Raw genomic sequence first — 23,204 nt, 5'->3', positions numbered from 1 at the left:
ATCTCCCATTCCACCACATCCCAGTGGTGCTCTACTGGATTGAGATCTGGTGACTGTGGTGGCCATTTCAGTCCAGTGAACTCATTGTCATGTTCAAGAAACCAGTTTGAGATGATCTGAGCTTTGTGACATGGTGTATTATCCTGCTGGAAGTAGCCATCAGAAGATGAATACACTTCGGTCATAAAGGAGGGATGGACATGGTCACCTACAATACTTGAGTAGGCTGTGACATTTAAACGATGTTCAGTTGGTACTAAGAGGCCCAAAGTGTGCCAAGAAAATATGCCCCACACCATTACACCACCACCATTACTTGAAGCACCTGAAGCATTGAAACAAGGCAGGATGGATCCATGCTTTCATGATGTTTGACGGCAAATTCTGCGTTCGCAGAAATGTAGCAGCAGAAATTGAGACTCGTCAGACCGGGCAACATTTTTCCAGTCTTCTGTTGTCCAAAGTTTGTGAGCCCGTACGAATTGCAGCCTCAGTTGTCTGTTCTGAGCTGACAGGAGTGTCACCTGCTGTGGTCTCCTGCTGCTGTAGCCCACCTGCTTCAAGGTCTGACATATTGTGTGTTCAGAGCTGCTCTTCTGCACACCTCGGTTGTCACGAGTGCTTATTTGAGTTCCTCTCACCTTTCTGTCCGCTCAGACCAGTCTGGCCATTCTCCTCTGACCTCTAGCATTAACAAGGCATTGAACTGCCGCTCACTGGATATTTTCCCATTTTCTGACCACTCTCTGTAAAGTGTAGAGATAGTTGTGCGTGAGAATCCCAGTAGATCAGCAGTTTGTGAAATACTCGGAGCAGCCAGCCTGACACCAACAACCCTGCCACGTTCAGAGTCACTTCATAGATAGATAGATACTTTATTAATCCCAAGGGGAAATTCACATACTCCAGCAGCAGCATATATTAAATTAATATTAAAATATTAAATTAAAGAGTGATAACAATGCAGGTATACAGACAGACAATAACTTTGTATAATGTTAACGTTTACCCCCCCGGGTGGAATTGAAGAGTCACATAGTGTGATGGAGGAACGATCTCCTCAGTCTGTCAGTGGAGCAGGACGGTGACAGCAGTCTGTCTCTGAAGCTGCTCCTCTCTCTGGAGATGATCCTGTTCAGTGGATGCAGTGGATTCTCCATGATTGACAGGAGTCTGCTCAGTGCCCTTCGCTCTGCCACAGATGTCAAACTGTCCAGCTCCGTGCCTACAATAGAGCCTGCCTTAATCACCAGTTTGTTTAGGTGTGAGGCATCCTTCTTCTTTATGCTGCCTCCCCAGCACACCACCGCGTAGAAGAGGGCGCTCGCCACAACCGTCTGATAGAACATCTGCAGCATCTTATTGCAGATGTTGAAGGACACCAGCCTTCTAAGGAAGTATAGCCGTCTCTGTCCTCTCTTGCACAGAGCATCAGTATTACTTCAGTCTCCTTTCTTCCCCGTTCTGATGTTCGTTTGAACTTCAGCAGGTGGTCTTCACAATGTCTACAGGCCGAAATGGCATTGAGTTACTGCCATGTGGATGGCTGATTAACAAGCAGTTGAACAAGTGTACCTAATAAATTGGCCACTGAGTATATTCATTGCAATGGAAGAAATATTTGCCACCTTTCTGATGTCCTCTGTTTTTGTACATTTGTCAAAAATCTTTGCATAAACTGTTATATTAGGTAAAGGTAATTAGTAAAAAATATAAAATTGCTACTTAAAGGTATTCAACACTAGTAATGCATATGTGAAAAGGTAATTGCCCCCCCATAGTTCTACATTCAAACAGCTAACAGAGTTGAATTGATAATTGAACACAGCCGACCCCATTGAATGTGAGCCTCCCCATATGTCGTTCATTACCAGAAGATTCCTAGAACAGCACTAGGTCTTGGTCAAATAAAATTCCAAAAGAGATGAGGAGGAAAAAAGTTGTTGAAACTTTCCAGTCAGAAAACGGGCAGTAAAGGGGATTTCAGTGCACCACAGTGAGAGCCGTTATCTCAAAATGAGGATATTTGGAAGGATGGAGAATTGTTCTCAGGAAAGGCTGCCCTGCCAAAACGACCCCAAGGCCACAGTGATGACTCACGCAGGAAGTCACAGAAGATCCCAGAAGAACACCCAAAGTGCTGCAGTGTACTGTCCAGCCTCCGCTAAGGTTCATTCATAACTCCAAGGTAAGAAAGAGATTTAGGGTCAGTGATGTTATTGGAGAGCAGCAAATCAGAAGGGGAACATCAGTGCTCGTCTAGCATTTACAAAGAAACACCTTCATGATCCCCGAGCCTTTTGGAACAACGACAGATGAGTCAAAAGTAAAACTCAGGAGGACCTCCTGGCTTTGACATTAAGAACACTGGAACTACGCTGAAACAAGAGGGTGCTATCGTGATGGTGTGGATTCTCCTTGTTGCCTCAGGACCTGGAAGACTTGCCATTTTTAAAGGAGTCACAAATTGTGCAGTTTACTACAATTTTCTTACGGAAAATGTCCTGTGACCTGAAGCGTCATTGGGTTATGCAGCAGGACAAGGAGCCAAATTACAAAAGCAAATCACCAACCGAGTGGTTTAGAAGAAAGAGAATTCAAGTTGATTTGAACAAAATAGAGAGACCTGAAACAAGCAGTTGATGCTCCCCAGACTACCAAAGTGTCTGAAGTAAAGCGATTCTGCAAAGAGGAGTGGACTAAAACAGCGACGTGAAAGATTGAAATCACATGAGGTGAAGTATTTATGTGTGCTTAATTCTGCTCCCAAGTATCGAAACCATGGGGCAAATATTTTTACACATTGCATTCTGTGTGAAGGTCTGAGGCCATTCATTGTATAAAATATGAATATACTTTAAACCACTCTTTCATTATAAACATTATATACTACTCAAAAAAATCAAAGGAACCCTTTTGAATCCGAGTCAAGTCAATGACACTTGTGGGCTGTTGATCTGCTCAGTGAAGTAGCAGAGGGGCTTGTTCATCAGTGCACTAGAGGGGCAACAATGAGACGACCCCCTAAACAGGAATGAATGGGTTAACAGGTGGAGGGAGGCCACTGACATTTTTCTCTTCTCATCTGTTGTGTCACTAGTTTCACATTTGGCTACGGTCAGTGTCACTACTGGTAGCATGAGGCCATACCTGGACCCTACAGAGGTGACACAGGTAGTCCAACTTCTCCAGGATGGCACATCAATACCACATGTCATTGCCAGAAGATTTTCTGTGTCTCCCAGCACAGTCTCAAGGGCATGGAGGAAATTCCAGGAGACAGACGGGCAGTGACTCTAGGAGAGCTGGACAGGGCCCCTCGTAGAAGGCCCTTAACCCATCAGCAGGATCCACTGGTGTCTTCTCCTTTGGGCAAGGAGGAACAGGATGAGCACTGGCAGAGCCTACAAAATAACCTCCGGCAGACCACTGGTGTGAATGTCTCTGACCAAACAATCAGAAACAGACTTCATGAGGGTGGCCTGAGGGTCCGACATCCTGTAGTGGGCACCGTAGAGCTCGATTTGTGTTTGCCATAGAATACCAGAATTGGCAGGTCCATCACTGGCGGGCGCCCTGTGCTTTTCACAGATGAGGACACACGTAAAGGGGTCTGGAGAAGCCGTGGAGAACGTTATGCTACTTTTAACATCGTTCAGCATGACTGGTTTGGTGTTGGGTCAGTGATGGTCAGTCTGGGGAGGCATATCCATGGGGGGACGCACAGACCTCTACAGGCTAGACAACTGCACCTTGACTGCCATTAGGTATCGGGATGAAATCCTTGGACCCATTGTCAGACCCTATGCTGGTTCCTCCTGGTGCACCACAGTGCCCAGCCTCATGTGGTGAGAGGATGAAGGAATTGATCCCATTGACTGCCCCCCCACGCTAACTTGCCAGTCCTTCTGGGTGGGACATTTATGTTTCGGTCCATCCAACGCCTCGGCCTGTCCAGGAGTCATTTATGCCCTGGTCCAGATCTGGGAGGAGATCCCCCCAGGACACCATCCGTTGTCTCATCAGGACTTTGTCAGGCATGCATACAAGCATGTGGCGGCCATACAAACTACTGAGTACGATTTAGAGTTGGTGCAATGAAATTTCGGCAAAATAGACATCCCTGCCTGCCACCTCATTTTTTCCCTTTGATTTTCGGGGTATCCCTCTGTAGGTTGATGATTTTCATTTCCATTAAATAATGTGCTGCCATCATATCGTTCCTAACACATCACCATATCAGTCCATAGCAGTAGAGAGAGCCAGCATGAGATCTGCTGTGTTTTCAAAGTGTTCCTTTAATTTTTTTGAGCAGTGTACAGTATATAAAGTATACACTGACATTTTTCATATTTTACAGAATTTGTTTTTATGCCTGTCTTTTCAGTGGTCTGTGGGTAAAAACTGTCCCAGGATGCATTGGTGTGAGTGCCTCTGGCCAGACGCAGCAGAAGCGCTGTGTAGAGTGGCCGAGGTCTTTCATTATACTGTTTGTCACTGTAAAGCAGTGAGTGTTGGCGTTTGTTCCAAAGAGAGTGCCATACTCGCCACCCTCTATAAGGCTTTACAGTCGTGAGCCCAGCAGGTGTCATATACCAGCCAGTGAGGATGGAGTTCACTGTGTGTCTGTAGAAGATGCTGAGGACACCTACAGAAATGTCAGCTTTCCTGAAGTGTCTGAAGGAGTAGAGCCAGAAGGCGTGTGCCCACTTCAGTTCATCGGTGATGGGCACTCAAAGAAATTTAAAACTGTCGACCCTCTCAACAGCCTCCCCTCCCATGTAGATGTCCATGTGGTCTTGCCTTGCCAGTCTCTATCCAGTTTTGCTAACATTGAGCCACCAGGTAGGCCTCTGCTCTGTAAACTGTCTCATCATTGTTGGTAATCAGGCCTATGATGGTGGCTTCACTGGCACATGTAACAATGGAGTTGTAGTCGTGTTTGGCCACACGTTTGCGTGTTCTCCCTGTGTTGTGCTGGGATTTTCTGTGGGTACTTCAGTATCCTCCCATATCCTCCCCGAGACATGTATGCTGAACTGGCCCTGTGTAAGCGTGTATAGGTCCAGTGGATGGCCCTACCTTGTGTCCAGTGCGGTCAGGATGGACTCCAGCCGGCCACACAAACCTGAATTGGACTAAACAGCTTTGCTATGCTCTAATAATCTCTTAAAGTGCAATCATCCCGTCTGTTTATCTTTTATCGCTTCAGTTGATATTTCATCTTTCATTTATAGCTGTTTAACTTAGTGATATTGTAAACATGAAAGCCAAGAGTGACTCGATGAACGAAAAGTAATTGCAGACGTGAGCGTTTTAACCACAAAGAAATCAAACTGATTAGTCAAGAGTGCAAATGCTGCAATGTTGTAGTCAAGTGAGGCCAAGATGCTAAACTGAAAATGAGTCTGTCTGTCTGTCTGTCCTCCACAGATCACTCGGGAGAATTACGGAGTGACTGAAGTGAAAGACCTGGTGCCTGGAGGTCAAAACATCACTGTGAACAAGTCCAACAGGTACGTCCTTGTGCTTACCTTCAGAGACATTTGCCTGCAGTGTGAGTGTTGGGCACCTGAGGACGTCCAGCTGTCTGCTGTTTTTACATGGTGGACCAAACCTCTTGACCGGCCTCCATCCTTTCCTGTATGTTTTATATTGAGTATGTTATTTAAAGGTACAACAGACATCTGCAGTTGAGGCCTAAAGTTTCCATTAAGTTTTTAGTTGTCCTACCAGCGACCGGATCAGTCTTGTTTTATGTCTAAGAAGCCAACCATCGACCGCATCCTGGCACTGAGGGTTCTCATGTAGTGCAGACGTGAATATCGGTTTAGTTTCTTGGCAGCCTTTGTCGATTTTCATAAAGCGTTGGACTCGGTTGATCGAGGTGCCCTGTGGGACATCCTGAGACTTCACGGGATCCCCTCAAGGTTGTTGGATATCATGACTGGCCTGTACACTGGTACTGGGAGTGCTGTGCAGAGTGGAGGAGGCAGACCCTCTGTGTTTTTTCCCTAGTTGATTCTGGGGTTCGTCAGGGGTGTGTTCTGCTCTTATTTTGTTCAGCTCTTGCATGGACTGGGTGCTGGGCAGGGCCGTGGGGTCCAGTGGCTGGGGGGCATCCGTCGGTGAAGAGAGATTCACTGATCTTGACTTTACTGACGATGCTGTGATCTTCACAGAGTCAGTGGAGGCTCTGATCGGGGGTCTTGAGAGACTGAGTGAGGGGTCTGGGCTTGCGAGGGTCCTGATAAAAACCAAGAGTCAGGTCTTTAATGACCTCTTGGGCACGGCCATCAGCAGTGTGTCTGGCTGCGGAGAGAGTGTTGACCTTGTCGAGAGGTTTACTCACCTTGGCAGTGACATTCATGTGACTCTGGTGACTCTTCCTATGAGGTCAGTAGACTGACTGGGAGAGCATGGGGGGGGTCGTGAGGTCACTGGAAAGGGGTTTGTGGCGCAAAAGGACAAAGGTCCAAGTCTTTAGAGTCCTGGTGTGAGACGTGGATGCTCTCCAGTGAGCTGAGATGAAGACTGGACTCCTTCATGTGTGTCACTTCAGAGGGTCCTTGGGTACTGCTGGTGTGACTTTGTGTTGCTCACAGAGTCCCAAATGAGGCACATGACCTGCATCGGGAGGGAGCGTCAGTTACGGCACTACGGCTATGTGGCGCCATTCTCCGAGGGTGATCTGGCTGAGATTGTTGAGGACCTGAGCGACCACACCATGCCAAGGGGACACCCACGTAACACCTGGCTGCGGCAGATAGAGGGTGGGACTGGACCGTGTGTCTGCCTGGGGGGTTGCCAACAGGGTCCCATGTGGTAGGTGTGGTGATGCTCTATACCAGTGTCTGCTCCCCTTCCTGACCCGACCTGAACCTGTGTTTTAGTTCATTATGATATCGTACTTTATTTTCATAAGTGGTATTGCCAAAGTAATAGCTAAGAGACAGACGTATTTATTTACTAGAGCAGGTTTTCAATTTTCATACACTGTGTTAGTGTTTGGTGGCCTTGCCTTTAGTTGTTTCACTTGAGTCAAATGCCTTTCCCAATACATGGCAGGAGTTTTTGCCCGTTGCTCCTAACAGAACTGGTGACTCTCAGTGAGGATTTGTGGGCCTCCTTGCTCAGAGTCACTTTTTTTTCCAGCTCAGCACACAAATTTCCTATGGGACTGAAGGTCGGGACTTTGTGATGGCCGCTCCAATACTTTAAGCCATTTGGGGTATGCATGACATGACATCGTTATCCTGTCGGTATGAGTTTGAGCTGTCTGGCTGATGTATTGAGGTGTTGCTTCCGAATTTCTAGATAATCCTCCTACCTCATGATGCCATTTATTTTCTGAAGCGCTTCAGTCCCTTTAACCCCACAATACAAAGCTGCCACAGGTGTTCTTCACAGTTCTGATCGTTTCCTTTGGCTTAAAAACCTCAGCCTTCTTTCTCCATACCTAGCAGTGATCATTATGGGCAGATAGATCATGACTCCTCCAAAATGCCAGGTCTTTGTGTTGGTGATCACCTGCAAACTTCAGCATGGCTCTTTAGGTTAGTCTTGGAGTAGGGGTGTCTTTCTTGTGTGACAGCTGTTCAGGTCATGATGTTGATGGACTTTCCTAACGTCCTGAGCATTCATTATATTTGCCCCCAGAAAAAAATGAGCCAAAAATATTGGACTAATGTTACTACGTGTAACAGAAACTCATAAATACCAAAAAATAAATACCAAAATGCCAGCCTACTTACAGTAGCAAAGACATGTCTAGTGTCCACTGCTGTACTAATGCGGACATGACCTCGTGACAGGCTGTTGCAAACGCAGAGCAGTAGTTGTGTGTTTCTTTGCACGCTTGTCTAATATTTTTTCTGTTGCTTGCAGACGAGGAGGTAAAGTTTCAGTGCCTGATCCGCTTGGTCAGATGCGCCCCTCGTGTTTTTGTAGGCCACCGCAGCACAGGGCTTAGTGACTTCCAGATCTCCTCCCGACACGAACATTGACAGTTGCCACATTGTGAACAGTGCTTAGGGGGGCTTCTTCTTGCACTTAGTCACAATTTTTCTGCCTGTTTGTCATGCAGCAACTGTTGCGCCACAGGGAAGCTTCACACAACCAAATTCAGCAGGCAGTTTGGTCATTCAGTGCCGTGTCATGCATCAGCTTCACTTGCCGTGTCCACATTTGATAACCAATCCACATCACTGGCACTCGATTGAAACAGTGGTTCAGTTTAAGTTTGTTCTAAAGCTACCTTTGCCATGCTTAGCCCCACTCTTGAATATTAATGAATTACCTTAGAGTGGCACGATGTTTGTACAGTGGTGTGAAAAACTATTTGCCCCCTTCCTGATTTCTTATTCTTTTGCATGTTTGTCACACAAAATGTTTCTGATCATCAAACACATTTAACCATTAGTCAAATATAACACAAGTAAACACAAAATGCAGTTTGTAAATGGTGGTTTTTATTATTTAGGGAGAAAAAAAAATCCAAACCTACATGGCCCTGTGTGAAAAAGTAATTGCCCCCTGAACCTAATAACTGGTTGGGCCACCCTTAGCAGCAATAACTGCAATCAAGCGTTTGCGATAACTTGCAGTGAGTCTATTACAGCGCTCTGGAGGAATTTTGGCCCACTCATCTTTGCAAAATTGTTGTAATTCAGCTTTATTTGAGGGTTTTCTAGCATGAACCGCCTTTTTAAGGTCATGCCATAGCATCTCAATTGGTTTCAGGTCAGGACTTTGACTAGGCCACTCCAAAGTCTTCATTTTGTTTTTCTTCAGCCATTCAGAGGTGGATTTGCTGGTGTGTTTTGGGTCATTGTCCTGTTGCAGCACCCAAGATCGCTTCAGCTTGAGTTGACGAACAGATGGCTGGACATTCTCCTTCAGGATTTTTTGGTAGACAGTAGAATTCATGGTTCCATCTATCACAGCAAGCCTTCCAGGTCCTGAAGCAGCAAAAGAACCCCAGACCATCACACTACCACCACCATATTTTACTGTTGGTATGATGTTCTTTTTCTGAAATGCTGTGTTCCTTTTACGCCAGATGTAACGGGACATTTGCCTTCCAAAAAGTTCAACTTTTGACTCATCAGTCCACAAGGTATTTTCCCAAAAGTCTTGGCAATCATTGAGATGTTTCTTAGCAAAATTGAGACGAGCCCTAATGTTCTTTTTGCTTAACAGTGGTTTGCGTCTTGGAAATCTGCCATGCAGGCCGTTTTTGCCCAGTCTCTTTCTTATGGTGGAGTCGTGAACACTGACCTTAATTGAGGCAAGTGAGGCCTGCAGTTCTTTAGACGTTGTCTTGGGGTCTTTTGTGACCTCTCGGATGAGTCGTCTCTGCGCTCTTGGGGTAATTTTGGTCGGCCGGCCACTCCTGGGAAGGTTCAGCACTGTTCCATGTTTTTGCCATTTGTGGATAATGGCTCTCACTGTGGTTCGCTGGAGTCCCAAAGCTTTAGAAATGGCTTTATAACCTTTACCAGACTGATAGATCTCAATTACTTCTGTTCTCATTTGTTCCTGAATTTCTTTGGATCTTGGCATGATGTCTAGCTTTTGAGGTGCTTTTGGTCTACTTCTCTGTGTCAGGCAGCTCCTATTTAAGTGATTTCTTGATTGAAACAGGTGTGGCAGTAATCAGGCCTGGGGGTGGCTACGGAAATTGAACTGAGGTGTGATACACCACAGTTAGGTTATTTTTTAACAAGGGGGCAATTACTTTTTCACACAGGGCCATGTAGGTTTGGATTTTTTTTTCTCCCTAAATAATAAAAACCATCATTTAAAAACTGCATTTTGTGTTTACTTGTGTTATATTTGACTAATGGTTAAATGTGTTTGATGATCAGAAACATTTTGTGTGACAAACATGCAAAAGAATAAGAAATCAGGAAGGGGGCAAATAGTTTTTCACACCACTGTAGATAGATAGTGTGAAGTACCTGAGACCACACAAATCAAACATTTGGGGATTTGCCCTGTTTGTTGTTGTCGAGTACAGTCATCCCTCACCTATCGCAGGGGTTACGTTCCGGAGCCCCCCGCGATAGGTGAAAATCTGCGAAGTAGCAACCTATATTTATTTTATTATTTATACATATTTTAAGGCTTTATAAACCCTTCCCACACTCTTATAAACCTTTCTCACTCTCTTGTTAACCTTTCCCACACTCTTATAAACACTTCCTATGCTCTTAAACACTTTCTACATTCTTAAACACCGCAGACCAACACTGCACGCAGCGATCAGACTTCAATGTGTCTGCACTCGCTTTGTGAAGGGGGGCAGCTGAACTCACGCCGAGCAGAAATGGACTTTGTGCTGCTTCTGCCAAAATGCCTGCTTGTCGCTCTGCGCGTTCAGAAGGAGGAGGAGGAGGAGTGGGGGTGTGTGAGGGCTGAACGCACGTTTGCTCAAACCCCCCTCCCCGGAGGCGCAGTACGCTCCTGCCATTTCGCATTGTCAAGGGGGTGGGGAGCTGAATGAACGCTAAGGAGAAGTGGACTTTGTGCTGGCTTTGTGCAGCTTGTCGCTCTGCGTGTCAGTAATTTAAAAGCCTGTACATCACCAATTTTCCTGTCTCACTGTCTTGTCTTGCGTGAAGTTAAAATGTTTTATAATAGTGAGATGTTACTCATATCCTTAGCCCGACATCCACGTATCATATGTGTTAACAAAGTGTGTTTTTTAAGTTTACATGTGTTTAAAGCATGTGGGATGGGTATTTTAAGGCTTAAACTATAAAAATGTTTATTTATATGGTCTTTCTATATCACGGATTTTCTCCTGTTGCTGATGGGTCTGGAACATAACTTCCGTGATAGGCGGGCAATCACTTGTATTTAAAAACCCACGAAGTCGTGAATCCGCGAAAAGTGAACCGCGAAGTAGCGAGGGATTACTGTAGTCAATTGAGACTGAAACCGGTCTTTCTGTAAAATAACAAAGACAAGTGAATGTGGCAAACTGGTTGGCTTTATACAAAACAGCAGGAAAAGAAAAGATAGCGTCGGTATGGTCTAGAAATGATGTCATCAGCACGGGACGGACGTGGGGTCATCCACAAAGGAAGGGAAGTCTGTTGTTCTGAAAGAGGAACGAGAAAAGGTATTAATACTCATTACTGACCCTTTTACGGGTCTTTTATGCCCGATGTTGGACCCTTCAGCTGTCCCCTAAGGGCGTGTGACAATAGATAGACCAAACGAAGGAAGGAATGAATGAACAAACGAAGAAACAAACTTTATTTGGCTCTTTACAGAAGCTCTTTAAATACATAGATCGATGCATCCACTCACACTATGGTCTGAACACACGTTGACTAACAACTAAGACAATTAAGAAGAGAGAAAATGATATTTCATCCACTACATTGCTGCAGAATACTGTTCTGAGTGTTATTTGGGTTTAAAAATGTAAAACGAATCATTATGCGTCAGCCCAAGTGCGACTCGGGAAGAACCGTAATTCTTTAAAAGTCAGAGTTGGAGTCGCACTCTGGGTTAACACCAAGGAGGTTAATGGTGGACGGAGATACTTTGGTGCCTCCAGCTCCTTTGTTGTTGCTTTGAGGTCCAGTTGAACTTTTTACCAGGTGATTATTACAATAGATGCAATACTGGTAACACTTTACGTACTGCAAAAATGTGTCTATTGCTCATTTACTCAGGGCAGACTGGTGGCTCAGTGGCTAAAAGGATTTGGGCCAGTAACTTGAAGGTTCCCAGTTTGAATCCCAGCAGTGATTGCTGCTTACTCCATTGGGCCCTTGAGCCAAGACCCTTAACAGAGGAGCTCGCTGTCCATATAGCTGACCCTGCGCTCTGACCCTAAAACTCTCGGGAGAGTAAGTTGCTGTATGCGAAAAGTGATAAATTCCTAATACAAGAAATTGTTTATGGTAAATAAAGGATTAAAAAAAAAATCTTACGAAAGAATGCAGCTCCGCCACATCGAGAACGTTAAGCGTTTGCCTCTTGTCTGTCTGATCTGCTTGTGCGGGCAAAGAAGAGGGGGGCCATACATACTGTTTTGGACTTGACAGGTGACTGACGGCGGCACCACTGAAGCCCGAACGTCCAGTTTCTCAGGTCATGTGCATAAATCGCACTGTTTTTTGATTGGACAAAGAGGAAAAAGCTGAAGGGGTGAGCATCGGCATTGGCCTCCGGCTACAGAGAGCTGTCTAGATTGGTGAGGGTCAGCATGCGTCTGCAAGTGTGGTGATCTCCTGAACCCTGCATTACCCTTGGGTACGCCTGGCAGACCCGGGTCACCACGTTGACGTTCGTTTTTTACCCCCTGTTATGGCGCAGTACCAACTGTGGAATCATTTTACATTTAAAAATTCAAATTCTTTCACTGGCCAATTTCTGCGATTTACCCACCCATCATAATAAGACAACTGGAGCTCTGGACTCTTGTGAGAACTTCAGGAGGGGCTGGGGGGCGCATTTCACACTTGTAGGGGTTATTGTGTGTTAGGGAGGATGAGGGTCACCGCTGTGTTCATCTTTGTGTCTTTCTTTTTTTAAATGTGTAATTGCTAAAATCACCTTGTAACGATCTTTTTTTTTTTTTAAACATATTTTGTATATGGGGGCTCTGAGGCGAGGGATCTGTGCCGCCAATCAGAAGGTTGCCAGTTCAAATCCCGTTAAATGACTCTACTCCATTGGGCCCTTAACCTGCAATTGCTTGGTCCTGGTTGGGAGCAGTGTGCTGCCGCACCCACCACACGATGGACCATCCGAGTGCAGGCTGTGACATTAATCTGCGTACAGCACTGCAACTGGCAGGCAAAATTTAGGGGTTGGTGGCAGGATTGGCACTCCAGCCTCCGTGTTTCAATGTGGTGCCGAGGTGTCACCCCCTGCACTCGGGTCCCAATCCCGGTGGTTTATCGTGTGGTGGGTAAAGCAAGGCGCTGTAATTGGCATGTGCGCCCAACCTCCTGTATGTCTAAATTTCACTGCTTGATTATATCGAAAGGGGGACGTACGGCGGGGCGCTTTAGGTTAAGAAGGTGAGCGATAGCAGTCAGCCCGCTTTCAGCATATCGGGTCCAATTCGTTACACCAAGAATTTAAGCAGAGGCCTCCTTTGGTCTTCTTAACACTTCTAAAACCTCAGCAGATGGGTTCTTCAACTCTGTGCAGGTAAAATGACTTGTTAACACGAGTGTTATACTAAATATGGAATATCAAGAGAAATTGTGTCCTGTTTGGCCACTTAAGGCCACCCCAAAGTGACATTTTGTTAGTTGGTCACATTTCAGAGATGAAGACCCAAAGGTAGTTTGCAATGAAGTCTCGTTACGATAATCGATGCGTCTGTGCAGTGCCTACCATAAAGTGCTATGGCAGTACTCATCATCAGATTTAAATACACTTTACAGATGAAGTGGCGAGTGTGAGTGTGCACCAATGGACTATGGGAGAACATTTTTAAGAAAGTCAACAAAAATGTAAACGGGCACAATAGTAACACAATGGAAATGGCACGCAGCACGCGTCTAAGGGACATGGCTGAGGCCACAGCAGTATTCTCAATGTGAGTTCACGTCACATGCTGGACCTCCATGTTTCATATTCTGTCACATTTCCCACCCTGAAGGCAGATGGCGATGGACACAGAAATGCAAATGGAAGTTGGCGTCAGCAGAAACCCCTTTATTCGTTTTTAAGTTCACCTAACAACGTTCCTCTTTCACTTTCTGCTTCCAGGCAGGAGTTTGTGGACGCCTATCTCAACTACGTGTTCAACAGGTCGGTCCAGCAGCTCTACCGCGCCTTCTCTGAAGGTTTTCTGAAGGTCTGCGGAGGCAAAGTTCTTTCACTTTTCCAGCCCAGCGAGCTCATGGCTATGGTCGTGGGAAACAGTAATTACAACTGGGAGCAGATGGAAAAGGTAGGAAGTTTGATCCAATTTGCTGCGTGTCGTCTAGCTTTCATGCTGAAGAAGTCACCGTGAGGACCTGTCACATGACACGGTTTGTCCAACAGATTTTCAGTCACAGACTTCATTTTTGACTGCCAGTGTAGTAGTCAGAGCAGGGTGGGACTTCCCCTGACAGAATCAAACAGGGTGGGGCTTCGTGTGCGTGTGAGAGCCGACAACCAATGAGCCCTGACCTGACAGAGCTGAACAGGGCGGGGCTCCATGTGTATCTGAGAGCTGACAGCCAATGAGCCCTGACCTGACAGAATCAAACTGGGCAGGACTCCAAGTGCGTGTGACAGCTGACCAATAAGCACTGACCTGATAGAATCATACTGGGTGGGGCTCCGTGTGCGTGTGACAGCAGACGACCAATGAGGGCTGACCTGACAGACTCAAACTGGGCGGGGCTCCGTGTGTGTGTGTGACACCTGACAATCAATTAGGGCTAACCTGACAGAATCTAAGTGGGCGGGGCTCTGTGTGCGTGTGACAGCTGACGACCAATGAGGGCTGACCTGACAGAATCAAACTGGGCGGGGCTCCGTGTGCGTGTGACAGCAGATGACCAATGAGGGCTGACCTGACAGAATCTAACTGGGTGGGGCTCCGTGTTTGTGTGACAGCAGACGACCAATGAGGGCTGACCTGACAGAATCAAACTGGGCGGGGCTCTGTGTGTGTGTGACAGCAGATGACCAATGAGGGCTAACCTGACAGAATCTAACTGGGTGGGGCTCTGTGTGTGTGTGACACCTGACGATCAATGAGGGCTGACCTGACAGAATCAAACTGGGCGGGGCTCCGTGTGACAGCAGATGACCAATGAGGGCTGACCTGACAGAATCAAACTGGGCGGGGCTCCGTGTGCGTGTGACAGCAGACGACCAATGAGGGCTGACCTGACAGACTCAAACTGGGCGGGGCTCCGTGTGTGTGTGACACCTGACAATCAATTAGGGCTAACCTGACAGAATCTAAGTGGGCAGGGCTCTGTGTGCATGTGACAGCTGACGACCAATGAGGGCTGACCTGACAGAATCAAACTGGGCGGGGCTCCGTGTGCGTGTGACAGCAGACGACCAATGAGGGCTGACCTGACAGAATCAAACTGGGCGGGGCTCTGTGTGTGTGTGACAGCAGATGACCAATGAGGGCTGACCTGACAGAATCAAACTGGGCGGGGCTCCGTGTGACAGCAGATGACCAATGAGGGCTGACCTGACAGACTCAAACTGGGTGGGGCTCCGTGTGTGTGTGACACCTGACAATCAATTAGGGCTGACCTGACAGAATCAAACTGGGCGGGGCTCCATGTGCGTGTGACAGCTGACGACCAATGAGGGCTGACCTGACAGACTCAAACTGGGCGGGGCTCCGTGTGTGTGTGACACCTGACAATCAATTAGGGCTGACCTGACAGAATCAAACTGGGCGGGGCTCCGTGTGCGTGTGACAGCTGACGACCAATGAGGGCTGACCTGACAGAATCAAACTGGGCGGGGCTCCGTGTGCGTGTGACAGCAGACGACCAATGAGGGCTGACCTGACAGAATCAAACTGGGCGGGGCTCCGTGTGTGTGTGACAGCAGATGACCAATGAGGGCTGACCTGACAGAATCAAACTGGGCGGGGCTCCGTGTGTGTGTGACAGCAGATGACCAATGAGGGCTGACCTGACAGAATCAAACTGGGCGGGGCTCCGTGTGACAGCAGATGACCAATGAGGGCTGACCTGACAGAATCACACTGGGCGGGGCTCCGTGTGCATGTGACAGCTGACAACCAATGAGGGCTGACCTGACAGAATCACACTGGGCGGGGCTCCGTGTGTGTGTGTGACAGGTGACCCAGAAGTCCAAAGCATGTGTTGCAGCTCCAAGGACTGAGGATGAGAGGCTCGTCTCAGTGATGGTCTCTCGTGGTTTGCTGTGCCTTCAGAAAGTTTTCAGACCCCTTCACGTTTTTCTGTGTTGTGCCCTGAGCTAAAATGCAATAACAAAATTTAGCTTTGTGCTAAAATTGTTTTAATTCATTGTTTTCTTCCCATAAAGCATCACTAAATATGAAAAATGAGATTTTAAGATTTTTTGCACTGAAGTATCACGTTGACCCGTCCACTCAGATCCCTCACTCAGAAGTTCATTGAAGCTCCTTTGGCAGCCATACCAGCGTGGAGCCTTCTTGGGTTTGATGTGACGACCTTCACACACACACACACACACACACAGGGATTTGGGGGTTTTCTGCCATTGTTCTCTGCAGACCCTCTCAGGCTCTGGTTGGATGGAGACCCTGCACGGACAGCGATGTGTGATGGGGTCCAAGTCTGGCTGCTGGCTGCTCCACTCTGTCACACTCACAGTTGTCCTTAAGCCCCTCCTGTGTTGTCTTTGCTTTGTCCCGTTGGAATTTGAACCTTTGGCCCGGTCTGAGGTCCCGAGTTCTCTGGTGCAGGTATCCATTAGTGCTGCTTCACTTCAGTACTTCAGTCAGGATCCCGAGGGAGTGCTGAACAGACGAGTCTCCCAGTCAGTGATGCTGCACAGTTGAAATGCAAAGGTGAGGAGTGTCACCGGTGTCCTGCACATGTGACGCTAATCTTAGTTTAGTCTCACAGTCTAAAGAGACCCTTTAGGTGGGCTTTCATGCGTCTTTTACTGAGTTAAGGCTTCTGTCTGCCCACACTTCCATGAAGCCCAAATCAGAAACCGATATTCAGCCGTTTGGCTTCAATTCTAAGTGTCACGTCACCTGAGCAATACCCTTCAACAGCAAAGAGTCATGGGGGCAGCAGCAGGGTGGCGGTGGAGGAAAAGCTAAAAGGGGCAAAATTCAGAGACGTCCTTAATAAAGACCTGCTCTAGAGTGGTCACCTTGTAACGGGACAAAGAAAAGACGAAACAGGAGTGGCAGGGGACCGTCCTCGAGTGGCGCACACCTGAACCCCATCAAAGAAATCTCTGGAGCGTCTTAGAAATGGCAGCCCACCCAGGGTCTCCATCCAGTCTGATGGGGCTTGAAGAAGGGCAGAAAATCTAAAAGTGTGGGTGAAGCTCGTCGGGCTGAAATCAGCAGAGCACTGAGTGAAGGGTCTGAGTGCCCCGAGTGTCAATTTACTAAAAAATAAGAAAGTAAAATGTCACATTAACAAAAATTTTTACAAATTTAATTTTTTTTTTTGTCACTCTGAGGTAATGACTGTTGAGGGGGAAAAAACGAATTTCTATGATTTTAGCACAAGGCTGCAAAATGCAGAAAAATCAGGAAAAAAAATGAAGAGGCCTGTGTGGCTGCTGTGTCCTCCGTGTGTGACGCCGGCCGGACCTTCTTTCTTTTTATTTGTCGTTTTTTACAGAACGCCGTATACAAAGGTGAATACTCGGCTGCTCACCCTACAGTGCAAATGTTCTGGCAGGTTTTCCATGAATTTCCCTTGGAGAAGAAGAGGCAGTTTCTATGTAAGTTCATCTTTCAGTCTTTTTAATATTCAGCCATCCATTTTCTAGCCTGGCTATCCAGTTCATGGTCACTGGGAGCGGAGACTGACTGCCCTGGCAGGGCTGGGCACTATGACTGATGATGAGGATGAGGAGCTAGTCTAGAAGAAGATCTACCACCTCATCTAATTAATATAAGCCTCTGTCTCAGATATGCACAAACAAATCAGCACCACAAGCGAACTCTGATACTTAGCACAATGAGAGAAGTCGCAACATCAACCAGAATGTTCAAGAAAATTCTAGAAAAAAAACCCGATCTAAATCCGTTAAGTCGTTCTCTCGTTTGCTAGGAAAGCGGAGATAAGGTTACACCCAAGGGCTGGAGTGTCCGTCCCCCTCGGTCTGCTACGTCTCTCTCAGATTTGTGCAAATAATTCGGTACCCCGAGCGAACGATAATACATAGCACTATGAGAGAAGTCGCAAAATCAGCCGGAATGTTCCAGCAAATCTCTCTCTATTATAAAAAAAAATCTGGGGAGGAGACGAGACGTGATTTTCTTGAAGAGATGCTTACAGTGAGGAACATAAGTATCTGAACACCCTGCGATTTTGCAAGTTCTCCCACTTCACATTGTAGGTGTCATTCCCACTGTGAGAGACAGAATGTAAAAACAAATTCAGGAAATCCCATTGCATGATTTGTACAGAATGTATTTGTATTGCACTGCTGCACAGAAGTATTTGAACATCTGGCAATCAGCAAGAATTCTGGCTCTCAAAGACCTGTTACTCTGCCTTTAAGAAGTCCACCTCTACTCCACTTAGTAATCTGAATTAGTAGCACCTGTCTGAGCTCTTTAAAGACACCTGTCCACCCCACAGTCAGTCAGACTCCAACTACGATCATGGGCAAGACCACAGAGCTGGCAAAAGACACCAGAGACAAAATTGTGGACCTCCACAAGGCTGGAAAGGGCTACAGGGCAATTGCCAATCAGCTTGGTGAAAATAAACCAACTGTTGGAGCAACTGTCAGAAAATGGAAGAGGCTAACGACAACTGTCAGTCTCCCTCAGACTGGGGGCTCCATGCAAGATCTCGCCTTGTGGGGTATCACAGATGATAAGAAAGGTGAGGAATCAGCCCAGAACTACACAGGTGGAGCTGGTCAATGACATGAAGAGAGCTGGGACCACAGTTTCAAAGGTCACTGTCGGTAGAACACTATGCCGTCATGGTTTCAAATCACGCATTGCACAGAAGGTTCCCCCGCTCAAGTCATCACATGTCCAGGCCCGTCTGAAGTTTGCCAATGACCATCTGGATGATCCAGAGGAGGCATGGGAGAAAGTCATGTGGTCAGATGAGACCAAAATAGAACTTTTTGGTCTAAACTTCACTCGCTGTGTTTGGAGAAAAAATAAGGAGGAGTTGCAGCATCCCAAGAACACCATCCCTACTGTGAAGCATGGGGGTGGAAACATCACACTTTGGGGGTGCTTTTCTGCGAAGAGGACAGGACGACTGCACTGTGTTAAGGAGAGGACGAATGGGGCCATGTATTGTGAGATTTCAAGCAACAACCTCCTTCTCTCAGTCAGAGCACTGAAGATGGGTCGTGGCTGGGTCTTCCAACATGACAATGACCCGAAGCACACAGCCAGGATAACCAAGGAGTGGCTCCGTAAGAAGCATATCAAGGTTCTGGAGTGGCCTAGCCAGTCTCCAGACCTAAATCCAATCAAAAATCTTTGGAGGGAGCTGAAACTCCGTGTTGTTCAGTGCCAGCCCCGGAGCCTGACAGATGTAGAGGAGATCTGTGTGGAGGAGTGGGCCAAAATCCCTGTGGCAGTGTGTGTGTGCAAACCTGGTCTAGAACTACGGGAAACGTTTGACTTCTGTAATTGCAAACAAAGGCTTCTGTACCAAATACTAACGGATTTTCTCAGGTGTTCAAATACTTCTGTGCAGCAGTGCAACACAAATACATTCTGTACAAATCATACAATGGGATTTCCTGAATTTGTTTTTACATTCTGTCTCTCACAGTGGGAATGGACCTACAATGGGAACTTCAGACTCCTCCATGATTTCTAAGTGGGGGAACTTGCAAAATCGCAGGGTGTTCAAATACTTCTGTTCCTCACTGTATATGTCCCGTGAGAAAGAGATTTAACCAACACTCGGGACTAGAAATAAAAGACAAAGAGTAGATGACAAAGTAGAACGTCGTGAAGAATTCAAAATCGTTGGTGCGGTACACAAGTAGAGCAGATTAGAGATAACGGAAGTACGAAAATTCAAAAGTCTCAGAAAAAATGATAGTAAAGATCGTATTAGCACAAACAAACAGAAATTATTACTCAGTGAAATAACAGAACAGCGACAAGAGATCAAATATATTGTTCGTATTTAAAGTTTAAGTCGGAGACTTGTAGATCGTCTAATTTGTGTTGCCAGCGACAAATAAAAGATTCCAGAAACGTTGGCGCGGTATGAAGTCCTGTGAGACGGAGACTTTGAACATGAGATCCTTACACGTCACGCCCTACTTACAGCTATTTTCAAACAAGACCACCGTCATGTCATCTCACCTCTCAGTCGTGTGAATGTTTGTCTCAGATACGGTTCATGTGCTCTCAGCTCTTAGAAATTTGATCAGGACAATAATTTTATACGTTCTTGATGACACGTCAACGACTAAGCGAAGAAGAAAGAGCAGGGACAAACATTCGAGAAAGTCGTTTTATTTATTAAAGAGAACGAAACGAAATGAAATGCACTCACCGGCAGTTATCTGTTGCGTTGTCACGATGTGAATCCAAACACGGAATCAAAATTCAATGTGATCTTGAAGAAAAGTTCATTCCAAATATCGTTTTAATAAAGTTAAAGTAAAAGTGAAAATAATGCAAATGTAACAATTCCCATGAAGACAACAATCTCCTTAAAGTGTGATTCTGGGTAACCAGCGCAGTGAGCAGGGGGCGGAGCCTCCTGGTGAGAGAAAAAAACAAAACCCAACCCACCGTGAAGTCGGATGTACGGTACGCTCCGAGTCTGGAGCGTCAGTCAGTGAGGAGGCCCCGCCCCACCCGGCTCCACCCATACCTGACATCACGCGTCCCCCTCCCCTCGGCTCACTCCTGCTAGCGGCACAATGAGAGAAGTCGCAAAATCAACCGGAATGTGCAAGCAAATACTAGAAAAAGAAAAGATCTAAATCCATGAAGTCGTTCTCTCGTGAAGAGCAGACAGACAGACAGACGTTGGATTTTATACACAGAGAGATATTAGACACACACACACACACACACACACACACACACACACTCACTCACCGGCTACTTTTTTTCTGCAAATATCTAATCAGCCAATCACATGGCAGCAACTCAGTGCCATTTCAGCCTATAGGCCTTGTGAGGACCACCTGCTGAAGTTCAAACCGAGCATCAGAACGATGAGGAAAGGGGACTGAAGTGACTTTGAAGGTGACCTGCTTGGTGATGTCAGACGGGCTGCTCTGCGTATTTCACAAACTGCTGATCTACTGGGATCTTCACACACAACCATCTTTAGGGTTTACAGACAGGGGTCCGAAAATATCAGTGAGCGGTAGTTCAATGGGTCAGAGGTCAGAGGAGATGGCCAGACTGGTCTGAGCTGACAGAAAGAAAGGCAACAGGAACTCAGATAAGCACTTGTGACAACTGAGATGTGCAGAAGAGCAGCTCTGAGCACACAACACGTCAGACCTTGAAGCAGATGGTGGGCTACAGCAGCAGGAGACCCCCAGCGGGTGAAGAACAGGCAACTGAGGCCACAATTCACACGGGCTCAGCAAAAGTGGACAAGAGAAGATTTGTAAAATGTCCCCTGGTCTAACGAGTCCTGATTTCTGCTGTGACATTCAGATGGTGTGGTCAACAACATGAAAGCAGAGGTCCATCCTGCCTTGGATCAACAGTTCAGGCTGCTGCTGGTGCTTTAATGGTTGTATTGATATTTTCTTGGCACACTTTGTGCCCCTTAGTACCAGCTGCGCATCATTTAAATGTCACAGCCTACCTGAGTATTGTTGCTGACCATGTCCATCCCTTTATGACAGCAGTGTCCCCATCTTCCAGCAGGATAACACGCCATGTCACAAAGCTCACATCATCTCCAACTGGTTTCTTGAACATGACGATGGGCTCACTGGACTCAAATGGCCTCCACAGTCAGCAGATCTCAATCCAGTAGAGCAGCTTTGGGATGTGGTGGAACAGGAGATTCACATCATGGACGTGCAGCAAGTGTGTGATGCCATCATCTCAATATATGGACCACAATCCCTGAGGAACGTTTGCAGCGCCTTGCTGAATCAGTGCCATGAAGAATTACAGCAGCTGTGAAGGCCAAAGGGGGTCCAACCAGTGACTAGCAAGGTGTACCTAATAAAGTGGCCGGTGAGGGTACCGTGGAGAGCGGGGGGTCCATCTAGTGGAATAGTCACATCCGTATCCACACACACTGAGGACGATTGGGGTGTTCTGCTCCAGGACTCGGGTTGGGTGGGTTTGTGTGTTCAGGGGGTTTGTGCTCCTTGGGTTGAGAGTTTTCTGTCACCACCCTAAGACCTCGAGCTGAAGTGGCATCATTTGGCTCGTATCCTGTATGGCACTGCCATGTGTGTCACTGGGCGTTTGTCAACTGCTTGAGCCCCCCCCCACAAGCCATGAACTGGAGAGGAACGGGTTCAGAAAAAGGATGGACGGTCGGTGGGCCCCCTCGTCAGTTGATGACCGCGTGACTTTTTCAGAGTGGCGTGGGGTCCTCACCCTCTGCCTTTGTGTCCCCCTCAGTGTTCTTGACGGGCAGCGATCGCATCCCAATCTACGGCATGGAGAGCCTGCAGATCGCCATCCAGTCGACGGCGGGCAGCGAGCAGCACCTGCCCGTGGCGCACACCTGCTACAACCTGCTGGACATGCCGCGCTACACCAGCAAGGAGGTCCTCAGGAAAAGGCTGACGCAGGCCATCGAGCAGTACGAGGGCTTCAGCCTGGTGTGAGGGGCCGGGTGGTCCGCTTGCTCCCGCTCTTTCATGCACTTTACGCGTCTTCTAAGTGACTCTCACTGCACTATTTATTGTGGTTTACAAGGTCTTGGACTCTCGGAGACGACGGCCTGCCAGACGAATCCTTATTTTTTTAGACTTTTCTTTTTTGTACAAATCAGATCAGGATGAGTTCATTTTACTGGGGAGCGAAGTCGACCTTAATGATCATTAAAGCTCAAATTCTTTTTACATTTTAATAAAAAAAAAAGGTGCAAACGGGACGCCTCCGATGTTTTCTTGTGAGTTTTTACTGACCGCTGCTGTTCTCGGCTTCCCCTGATGGAGGCGCCACTCTCGTGTCCCTCCGCCTCGCAACTCGTGGCTCCGGATTTTAGTTTTTTGTTTCTGCTCGGACCTCCTTCACGTCATCAATAAACAGCAGAATATGAAGGGGCGCAGCGAGAGGCCCCCCCCCCCCGAGGTCAGATGTTTAGAGCGCCACCCTGTGGTGAAACGTGAGGCTGGGCGCGGGCAGTGAGCCCGGCCTGGCAGATTGGGCCGAGTGTGGCTTACAGGATCTGCGGCCAACCGGCAGAGTCACTAAGAGGTCCGCTAGGGACCAGGGTGGGGGGGCAGAACGAAGACCCCCACACGAGGTCTTTAAAGACACACATGGTGCTGATCTGAACAAAGGGAACTGACTGGCCGAGTAATCAATGGAATCGCTTAGCTCATCTGACTGTGTTCAGTCAGCCCAG

At 47.1% G+C, this 23,204-nt stretch overlaps 1 protein-coding gene and 1 long non-coding RNA gene across 5 annotated transcripts in view; one reads left to right on the top strand and one right to left on the bottom strand.

The window, feature by feature from the left end:
- herc3 (HECT and RLD domain containing E3 ubiquitin protein ligase 3) overlaps positions 1-22,744 on the top strand; it is a 125,078-nt gene extending 102,334 nt beyond the window's left edge. For both annotated transcript variants that reach the window (XM_051928118.1, XM_051928117.1), the window contains exons 21-24: positions 5,434-5,516; positions 13,747-13,930; positions 17,319-17,421; positions 22,250-22,744. In XM_051928118.1, coding sequence (XP_051784078.1) covers positions 5,434-5,516; positions 13,747-13,930; positions 17,319-17,421; positions 22,250-22,458 — 579 coding nt within the window. In that variant the 3' untranslated portion in view covers positions 22,459-22,744. The remainder of the gene's footprint in view (positions 1-5,433; positions 5,517-13,746; positions 13,931-17,318; positions 17,422-22,249) is intronic.
- LOC127527932 (uncharacterized) lies at positions 14,430-15,779 on the bottom strand. Of its 3 annotated transcripts, none has more exons than XR_007935115.1 (4): positions 15,696-15,779; positions 15,377-15,506; positions 14,993-15,122; positions 14,430-14,478 (listed from the first exon to the last, which is right to left on the bottom strand). It is a non-coding gene; the product is annotated as an uncharacterized LOC127527932 (long non-coding RNA). The 3 variants fall into 3 exon arrangements; XR_007935116.1 differs by lacking the exons at positions 14,430-14,478; positions 14,993-15,122 and adding exons at positions 14,772-14,797; positions 14,928-14,992; XR_007935117.1 differs by lacking the exon at positions 14,430-14,478 and adding an exon at positions 14,773-14,797 and having other exon boundaries at positions 14,928-15,122.
- Positions 22,745-23,204: the final 460 nt, after the last annotated feature.

Source organism: Erpetoichthys calabaricus, chromosome 5 (genome assembly GCF_900747795.2).
Source record: "Erpetoichthys calabaricus chromosome 5, fErpCal1.3, whole genome shotgun sequence".
NCBI lineage: Eukaryota > Metazoa > Chordata > Cladistia > Polypteriformes > Polypteridae > Erpetoichthys > Erpetoichthys calabaricus.
This window is presented reverse-complemented; position numbering and strand designations above follow the sequence as displayed.